Source organism: Perca flavescens, chromosome 18, assembly GCF_004354835.1.
Source record: "Perca flavescens isolate YP-PL-M2 chromosome 18, PFLA_1.0, whole genome shotgun sequence".
Lineage (NCBI taxonomy): Eukaryota > Metazoa > Chordata > Actinopteri > Perciformes > Percidae > Perca > Perca flavescens.
In genome coordinates this window covers 8,758,567-8,769,109 of record NC_041348.1, presented here as the reverse complement: position 1 = coordinate 8,769,109, position 10,543 = coordinate 8,758,567, and the positions used below count along the sequence as shown (strand labels likewise).

The 10,543-nt window shown below is 40.7% G+C and overlaps 1 protein-coding gene across 1 annotated transcript in view; it reads left to right on the top strand.

Moving 5' to 3' along the window:
• The first annotated feature begins 3,987 nt into the window (after nt 1-3,987).
• The window catches only part of znf292b (zinc finger protein 292b), a 28,300-nt gene continuing 21,744 nt past the window's right edge, over nt 3,988-10,543 (top strand). The window contains exon 1 of the mRNA XM_028605913.1: nt 3,988-4,239. Within this exon, the coding sequence (XP_028461714.1) occupies nt 4,075-4,239 (165 nt within the window). The 5' untranslated portion in view covers nt 3,988-4,074. The remainder of the gene's footprint in view (nt 4,240-10,543) is intronic.

Below are 10,543 nucleotides of genomic sequence, written 5' to 3'. Positions count from 1 at the left end.
AAGGTGTGTTTTGATAAACTGTAAATAAGATGTGTTGAAATTGTGTGGTGATAACTTCATTGTAAATAAGAATGGTTTGTGGACGTGTTGAGGTTACAGACTCAGTATGGTTGTGGATATTCGTTTGTGTTGAATTGATAGCATTGAGGATTCCATCCTCTGGGTGGCAGAACGAACAGCGTCTCCACTAGGTAGATCTATCTTCTGAGGAGATTGCAGTGTGAATGCAGTACAGTATATTTTTGATTGGATGATTGGTTTGAATTTTGTGGAAAAAAAGTGGAAATGGATTAATTGGTATGAATGTCTTTGGAAGAGTTGGGGCGCCGACCCTGAACCTATGAAAGATGTGGAAATGTTTTAAAGTTTCAGTGGAGTTTCTCAGTGAATGCATGAATGAGCAGCGGTTGAAAATGGGAGCAAAATGTCTGCTCAGAGTTTTTGTGAATTCATGTTTGTTGCTCCAATGTTTCAGGTAGTTGAAATAAGTGCATTTATTTTTTGAAGATAAGTGCATTTTATTTTTCATCTGTTATTTTTTTAGTTTTTTTTTATATTATTTTTGGTTTTTGCATTGAGTAGAATTGCGTCTGAGTGATTGATAAGCCCATTGCAAGTCAAAACAGCAGCTGTTAGAATTTTTTCACACATTCTTTTAAGTCACACAAAACCAAGACAAAAGGTGCCTTTGTTTGAATTTACACTCTCACCGATGCGACTCCGCCATCTTACCTGTGAGGGGGGTCCAATGGGGGGTGGAGATAAATTCAGCAGTATGGAGAAATTTAGGTACTTTAAGCAATTTAACATTAGCTACAATTGTAACAAAAAGAATTTAAGATTCTTAGGGGGTTTTCAATGGATAATTTAGTAAATGCATATTTGGCATTTTGGGCATTTTGACTCAAAATTGGTTTGTTTTTCACTAAAAATGATAAATAACAGGCACATGAAGATAAATTCATTATATTTTTATGCATTCTGATCTTACTGTAGCTAATCTTTTCCACTATTTTTTTTTTTGTTTTGTTAGTTTTGATTCTTTTTCATGTTTCTGATGATGTCTCTGAGAAATCATAGGGTTGATAGAGTCAAGGCAGTAGCCTTTTCCATTGATGTTTCTTTTCAAATGTGTTTGTTATTTGTATTTATTTTATCCTAGTTTGTAAAGAAATAAAAAATGGGGGGAGATCTGAGGATTTGTAAAGCTTCTCTGTGGTGGCCACGCAGAATGCTATGCAAATCTTCTGCTCAGAATATTAAATGTGGCACAAAAGAATGACACGGGACTTATATAGAAATTGATTTGCTCAAAAAATAGCAATTTGCTGATCAAGTTTGTTAAAAATGTTGGAAGTAATAGTAAAAGATGAATCAAGCAGCCCACATTCCCCCATTGAGAATGAAAATTGTGGAGTTTTTATTTTTAGTTTTTTGTGTTTTTGTAATTGATGATCTGTACTGTATGTTTACAATGGACTCATGACTTTTTGGGATCATTTATTGTGTTATGGACTGAAGCTTTTTGCCCATTGTCTTAAGGACTTTGGAAAACACAGATGACAAAGGAAATTTCTCCTCTATGAGACATTAATGGACAAATCAAGGACAAACTATCACATTTTTTCTTCTTCCTTGTTTTCACACCTAGACAATGCCCAGCAATGAAAACAATAATATGACCTTTCGCAAGGCAGTGTGTCGGCTTGTCACAGCCATTTTATTCACAGATGAAAGCAGCCTCCAGATTCCTGCTGATTAAGTCATTCAGCCTGATGACTTCATCTGTTTAAGGGGTCCAGGTCCAGATCGGCATCAGCATCGCCCAGGGAAACCCCATATCGGTCGACCTCTAACAAGGATCCATGTTCACACTTCAACTTCAAGCCCAGCATAGTGCCTACAGGGACCCAGTTCATCTGACCAGACGCTGACGGAGAGCATGGAGCATCACTGCTGCTGAATTCCTGCAGGGGTTTCCTGACAGAGCAAGGAGACTGGATCCCACCCCCTGACCCTGGGCCTGCTGACACACCAAAAAAGCTAAGGATGGCTTTTTTCTACAGGATGTAACGCTTGAATGCCAGCACAGTAAGATGGACACCAACGCCAACAAGGGGAGTGAGGAGAATTGGGTCAGCAGTAAATCCACAAGGAGACCCTGGGCTCCCCTCTGATCTGTCACCTTCATGTTTCAACGGTTAAATGGCCAGAATGCTCAGGAGGATAAGAGCATTTTTTACAGCAGCTGCAGCCAAGCTAGGCGCGCAAATGTGACATCAAGAGTGCGCCATAGCCTGCTAAGGTTTTTGGTGACATTGCCGCCTGTGCTGGGTGCATGAGAATGAACCAGCAGCGATCTGAGATTTTGTCCCAAATTTTCAGATTGGACAAGACTGAACAAAGAACTTTTCAAAATCTGGATTTCAGACCATTTCCCAGTCTGCATCTTTCACTACAGAAAGGTCATTGATGAAGACTGTTTCTTTGTGCTCACTCCATCTGAACTGATAGCATATATTGAAGTGTGTGTGTATCAGTTTTTAGCTCCTTTGAGATTAAGATCAAACCTAATGCATTTTTTCCTTGAGCCAGATAAAAGATATTTTCTGCCATAGAATAGATTTCAGCCCACCTGTTTGCATTACAGATGTGAGACAAGTTATTCCTTGTGCAGTATTTGAAGTGCAGTGTGGAAACTTGAATTTGGTTTTGTTTTGTTTGATTTCTAAGATGTTTTCCCTTCCATTGTCTTTACCTGGTCAACAGCTTTAATATCTTCTGATTTAATTAAGTGTTTCTGTTTTTGTTTCAAATGGAATGCAAGTCACTAATCACTGCGAGTAAAACCAGCGAAACATATTTTGTTAAGAGAAAATAACCTTCTTGATACAAAATGAGGAGTCAGATGATGATGAGGTCAGAAGAGGACATGGATTTCTTTTATAAATTATGATTTAGTTCTTACAACTTTGCTAATGTCTACATTTTTGGTCAGTAACATTTAAAAGTGATATTCACACCTTTTTTAAGGTGTGAAGGGGTGGACTGTTAGGTTGTAAAAAGTTAAAACCATGCTTATGTTTTATGTTTTAAATAATAAATTGTATGCTGCAGTCAGGTTATGAAAATAGGAATGGAATCTAGAATGACTAGCCTACTAAGGTAAAAACAGCTGGTTATTTCTCTCCCCCTCTCTTCCTGTTTCTTGCAGATAGATTAGGTTAAAAACAACTATTAACATATAAAGAGAAACGTCTCTTTGAGTCTCCAACCTCCTGGTGCCAAGTCTGGGTTAGAACAAAGGAAATGCAAACTCTGTAAACTTGAGTATAATCAGCACTACCATGATAATCAACCTTAGTCTGTGACCTGTAGCAAACCTAAATTCAGAGGTGTGTCCTTATCCTGAGGGAAGGGAATAAATGTGTAATCCGGAGAATGATTCAGGACTGTTCTTCTGTAACTCCGTAAGGAGAAGCATGAGATCAGTCCGCTGTCAGCTGCAGTGTAACATTTGTTTGTCATGTCGCATGGCTGCTGACTGTGACCCGACAGGGGAAGCATAGTTTGCAGTCTGATGCTGGCAGTGTTCTCCTCCTTCCTCCAGAAATCAGAACGAACACGTCTTTTACATATTTCTTAACAGGAGTCTGTTCATAATTTAGATAATAAGTCTGTCTTTGTGATGTGATGTGATGTGTGTCTATGGGGTGGTCAGGTCCAGCACTGCTGGTTTTCCTTTTGTAGTTTGTAAAAAGAAAGGCAAATGATGCAAGATCTCAGGAAGGCTGGAATTCATACTTTTAATATAAAAACATGAATTAACCTGTTAAGTGGAGCAAACAGTTATTATGCAGTTATTTTTCTAAGAGAAAAGGGTTAATGGATGGGATTTAATCTCTGATCCACACTCCAACGCAGAAGGTGGCGGTCAAACACATAATATATGTATGGTGGCGGTAATGTCCATGGTTCGCCCTGGTTGCTCGTTGCATTACAACCCAAGAAGAAGAAGAAGAAGAAGCCTACGTAGCTACGCGGTGGTGGTACGCGCTGGAGCTGGGTGTGAAGATGGCGGACGAGGAGGCCGAGCAGGACCGAAGTCCTGAGAACGGTATCACTGAAACGATTAGGGAACTCCGACAACGGCTGCAAGAACTGCAAGAAGTCGTGGTTAGAGAAAGTGGCGACTCTCCAGCCCAGTCCTCTTCTGAGTATTGCCAAGAGTTCTGTAAGGTGAGTTTCCTCTCACGTAATTGCTGTTAATGTTAGTCAACAAGATGGCCAACTAGCATTCACAATAAAGGTAGCGTTAACGTTACGTCCTGGCTCCTGGATAACCCGGGATGTGTTTGATCTTGGAGCTATGTAACCGTTACCGAATAAAACCCATGTGCAGTGTTTTAATTTTGGCTAACGTTAATCCGTTAAGTAACGTTAGAACAAGTGGAACTCCCATCTGTCCATTGGCATGGCTAGGTCAACTAGCTAGCTACCAGCTCACGCTAGCTCATAGCTAGCTGTGTCTGCAGGAGACACCGTTAGTTAACCGTAATGTTATTGGCGTTAGAATTGGGTAACGTTACTGCCTGCGGTAAGCCAACGTTAGCTTTTAGCCTTGTATCTTTAGCTACATGCGCGTGCAAGCGAGTAACGTTATCATTGTGTTGATTGTCCGTGGTGCTTACGTCGTTCTCGGGTCTAGCTTTGTAGTGGGCTTGGTTGGTATGGTAGTAGGCAGTGCCCCACATTTTGCGGCCAACAACATCTCCTTTTTGAGTTAACTACATTTATGTGAAATGTAAAGTTAGCGAATTGTATACGTTCACAAGAGAACAGCAAGGATTTGAATTTTTTTGTTTTGTGTGTACGTGCCAAATAGAACGTACGCTTTTGCAGAAGAGGAGCGCCGGTTTCCATCACAGCTGCATACTAATACAAAAAATACAATAACATACATTACAGCCAGTGTCCCTTGAGTGCACAATTAAGTTGGAAAAGTGATGTGTAACGTTATAGAATATTGTGACAGCAAATGAGCATACGGGGAGGGCACGTCTGCATCAATCATCTGGACTCTCCATTTTTTTTTTTGGAAATATGTCCACTTCTTCCAGAAACGGAGCACAAAATAATACATGGTGTTAGATGGAAAAATAAAAATGTAAAGTCTAATCTACAAATATATAATCTAATATACAACACACAGGTGTAAAAAAAATAATAATTTTTATTGTAATAAGCAGGGTCATATGGAGGCAAGGCAATTTTAATGATATAGCACCATTCAGACATAAAGCAATTCAAAGTGCTTTACATAATGCATTATTTCCCATAGGGGCGGAAGAAGAGAAAGTAATGTTAAGTAGTAACATCAGTGACATGATTTGAGCTGTTGCAGGCTTTTGACGCTTAAGATAATGTTATCGTAAATGCAAACACCGGCAGCTGACTCGTTAGCTGTTAACTAACGTTAGGCTACTATAAACATTAAGTAGGCTAATATTAAGAAGCTAACAATCAACATCGTTAAGAAATAATAAAGTCCGCTGGCTCTGCCAGTAGTGTCCAAGATCAAAAAGTGGCTGATATTATATTCGACTTTCTGAATTTGTTCCAACAGCCCTATTTTACATCACTCTGACAGTCAATTTCACGTGTCTAGCTATGTGTGTGTGTGCGCGCACATTTATTTGGAAGACATACTTTATTAATCCGCAAAGGGAACTTTTTTCACGTTTTTTTTTGTTGCAGTACACACAGGCCCAAAATACACACATGCACAGGATACATGCACAAATGGAGAGATATCAGAGTGAAGGGGCTGCCCATGAATGGGTGCCCCGAGCAGTTGGGGGTTCGATGCTTGCTAGGGGTGAGGAGAAGAAAATCGGAAATTGTATGTATTGGGATTTTTTTTAAATGGATTCTTTTCCCTAGAATCGCTATTTTATTTATTATATATGGAGGAGGGGGCGGGGAGGTTGTTGTGTGACGTCCTGTTGTCTTCTTTAACCGCCCAACAAAGCACAAGTAGACTTTATATTTCACAATTGCTGTTTTCAGTCAGATCGTTGATACATTTTGACGTTTCCGACCGCACTTGAAGGCAGCTTATTTCACAAGGGGAGAAAGAAAAGAGAGGCGTGAGACATAGCGAATGCTTTTGTTGTTGCAGGAAACCTTCAACTATTACACAAACTCCCGGGCAGTTCAGTGCTTATTTTTTGTTTTACCCTCCTAATGTTTTAAAACTTTCTTGTGGCAGCGATAAAGGCAATTGTGTTTTCAGTTTACTGTACCGAACTCTCACACAGCCTCAAACCATAGCTCAAAACACACTGATAAGCCTGATCGCCGGTTACATCATTGACGTGACGTGGGGTTGCGTTTCTCCAAAAGTTGAGTCGGTCTCAACTTTTCGTCGCTGGCCCGCTGCGTTTTATTTGAGTGCCCCCACCCCCTGCGGCAAGCCCCGCTGCAGCCTAAACGCACGTACTCCCATTCAACATGAATGATAAGACCTGCGTTTTTGTCGGATGGCCGAAGCAGGTGGTGTGAACGCAGCCTAACCCAAACTACTCTGGCAGTGATTGTCCTAAAGAGAAAAATATGGAAAGACACCCACTCCCAAACATTTAGGACCAATATCATTTGATAACTCACTGTGTATGTGTTGCCCATCTGCATCAAGCTATAGGCCTAACATTTCTCACCGTGCGCTGAGAGACTGTGAAACGGTTGGATCACTTTGGAGAAGTGATCTCATCGATCCGTGTTTCCACAGTGTTGACGTCTAATTGTCCTTGTCATAACTACAAAATAATGACAAAAACAAAACGCAGACCCTGCATCAGCACGTTTGTGAAAGGCCAATATGTAAATGACACGTTAAGACCCCGAAGAGCATGTAACGTTACACAAATGAGCGTTTTGTGTGATATGAATATGTAAACATATTTTAGCTAATGTGGCTTACTAGGTGTAAAAACCATTTCAAAAAAATATATTATGTATATTGAAAAATGTTACAAACCCTGTGTTTTTAATGTTTTTATTCTATTTTAAAAAAAATTACATTATGACAATGTCAAAGTGGTTTTGTGGGTTAGTGAGGATGCTGACTGTATATGAAACTAAGCAATTAATTAATTTAGCACCCCCATATACTGTAGCCGGAATGAACCAAAGTTTTTGCCGCTCAAGTTATTCGACTGTGAGACCGACAGTCAAATTGGGCTCCATAAATAAATCGAATAGTCGACTATTCTGGGTCAACCCTAGTAATTGGAGTTTGTTTGGACTGTATTTCTTCTTGAGTGTTTAAACGTGTTAAACAGTATAGAGCCTTCAGGGAGACTCTGTGGGTGGAAGACCATGAGTGTGTAGGGTCAAGTTAAGACATCTGAAAAGCAAAGCGCATGCTGTGTAAACGGAGCTGTCTATGCTCTTGGCAGGGTTCCTTTCCCTGTAGGCTGCTCTCTCCTACAGATATCCAGCTTGACAAGACTGCATTTGTTTTTCTGACCAAGGTCAGCATGACTGTTCATAATGACTTGGATGCTTCAGGCAGCAAAATGTAATGGAACCAATCTAACCATGCCTCCATTGTGTGAAGAAAAAAACGTATAGCTTATTTTTACAATACAAAACGTAATTGTAATTTATATATATATTTTTATTTATTTTTTTTACTTCAGCCGAATGTGACTGATCATATATTGTATGTATAGTGCAAGCAATACACACATACAAGTTAGTCAAACCAATCCAATAATATGTGCTTGAGATTTGAACATCTCTGGGTTGAGAAGATGTTCAACCAGAGGGGAGAACACACTGGACTGTCTTTATTTTAACATTGATAAACCATATAGAGCTCTTCCACTGCTGCACCTTGGACAGTCAGATAATCTTTTACTGCTTTTAACCCCAACCTTCCCGCCCGTTTATAAAGAAACACCAACCCACCATTAAAGCAGTTAAAACCTGGCCAGAGGGAGCATCCCTATAGCTGCAGGACTGCTTTCAACGCACTGACGGGAGTCTGTTTTCCACTCCGGACTTAGAGGAATACACATCAATTGTACTCTTCTACATCGGGAGCTGTGTTGAGTCTATCGCCATCAATAAACACATCTGTGTATTCCCAAACAGGAAGCCATAGATGACAAAGGAGGTCCAACTTCTTCTGAGAGAGCGCGATGCAGCTTATATATCTGGTAACAAAGAACAGTACAGTGTGGCCAGACATAACCTCAAAAGAGGCATTAAAAACTGCAAAGGCAGCATATAAGGAGTGGATTGAGGGACACTTTACCTCAAGGGACCTGGCACGTGTGTGGAAGGGCATCTAGCATTTAACCAACTTCAGGAGCAGCAGAGACCCACTGACAGGAAACGAGTGCATCACTGGCTGAGGGACTGGACCACTTCTTTGCCCGATTTGGAAAAAGGACCGGACAACGTGGATTCACCCAAACTGGACACTGCTGAGAACTCGTTTACCCTGCAGACACGAGGTCAAACAAGTTCTGAAAGCTGTGAATGTCAAGAAGGCAGCAGGCCCGGATGGGAGGTTTTCACTGACATCTTTAATCTCTTTCTGGTGTATTCAATGGGGGCTTGAGAGGGAAGAGAATTCAGAGTGAGCGAGTTGATGACGTTCTATCATGCGGCTACTAGTGATAATGAGAAATTTCTGCCGATAAGAGCCGACGCCAATATCATGTCTGCCTCCTGCACATTCCAGAGAGAGAGGACCAACGTTGGTGTTTTTAAGTTTTATGTTAAATAGGACATTTAAATTTTTTTTGTAATGCTAGATGCATATATCTTAAAATACATCTTTATTTAGGTTATAGCTATTTATTATTCTATCTATCGTTATGTCTCCCGTTGTATTGGTTTGCCCTCTTATGGACATAATGCGGAAAAATAGATATTTGAATATATTTGAACTTCTTTTTTTCTTTTTTTTTTTTTAAATGCCGAATATTCAAACGCCATTTTTGTCCAATTTTGACAGCCCTCAAACAGACCCACATCAGCTCTCTGAACGACTATAGACCAGTAGCACTGACACCTTTCATTTCAAAGTGCTGTGAAAGAATAGTTCCGGAACATCAAATCCACCCTTTCCCCCCGCCTTAGACCAGGACCAGTATGCATACAGGGCAAACCGATCCACTGAGGACATCATAAATGCAGCCCTGCATACTTCACTAACGCACTTGGAGCAGAAGGGAACATATATCAGGATGCTCTCTGTGGATTACAGCTCCGCTTTTAATTTAATACTATCGTCCCCAACAGGCTGGCCAGGAAACTAAAGGACCTTGGGCTCCGTAAGCAGCTGTATCTGTGGATTAAAGACTTTCTAAACAACCGTCCACAGACAGTGAGACTCAGCCCTCGCATCTCCTAGAGCCTGACCCTCAGCACAGGTACACCACCTAGGCTGTGTGCTCAGCCCCGCCCTCTTCTCCCTCTACACACATGACTGCACTCTCTCGAACGGCGATGAGACAGCCTACAGAGACGAGGTCTGAAAATTAACGGAATGGTGTGCAGTGAACAACCTGACATAAAACATTAAAAAAAAAAGACAAAGGAGCTCGTCATTGATTTCAGGTGGGCTGTAAACTCAACTGTAGTGGTGTGACAAGATCTCGTGAGATTAAAACGTTGTTGTTTTTTTTTTTTTTACTTTGTTTGGTCAGCTTGACTCAAAGTTAGACCAAATTAAATTTACATTGGAGGACCACGGTACGCGTCTCGTCCCTGGAACTTCCTCTGGATGACCTGTGATCTGTTTCAATTGTTGGTTAGGAGCGCCCCCCCCCCCCATTTAGACTGATCTTCTACTAACCCCAGTGCAGTAAGTAAATCGGCTTGTTTTATTCAAGCCTTTCACTCCAATTACATTGTATGTGATGTTTTGATCTTTTGTTAGTTTGATATGTGGCATACGTTGTTTTTTATTTATTCCTTTCATATAACCTGTCTTTAATAAATTGACAGCTTTGCACGTTGTTATACTGGAAACTAAATAAAAAGATTTGGTTTAAAAAGTTGTCTTGAGATATCAGTAGGCCTACAAAAGTGCAGAATTACGTGGGTACTCACGAGGACAAATGCACGTTAAATCAATCTGTGCCAAATTTCTGTACCTGAGAGCGTACAAGCTTCTCGGTCCTCTGCATCTTTCGCAGAGAGCGGGGCTCAGCTTCAACGCACACACTTAGAAAGTTACATTTGCCTCTGCAGTGTCGTAAAGTCACAGTGAGTCACGGCAGTTAATGTTTACTTCCAAGACAGACAGGTTTTCTCTATTGCACTGGTGACTGACTGGCACAAGACAAAAGCATTCAAATGGCCTGGTGACAGACTGACAGGCTGAGGTTGTAGGGCAAGCCAAGGGAACTTTATTTCTATAGCACCTCAGCAACAAGGCAGTCCCTCTAGGATTTTGCAGCCTTTTTTTTTTTTTTTTTGGATTGTTGCAGCCCAAAATTCCTGATTTTGCAGCAGTTTTTGT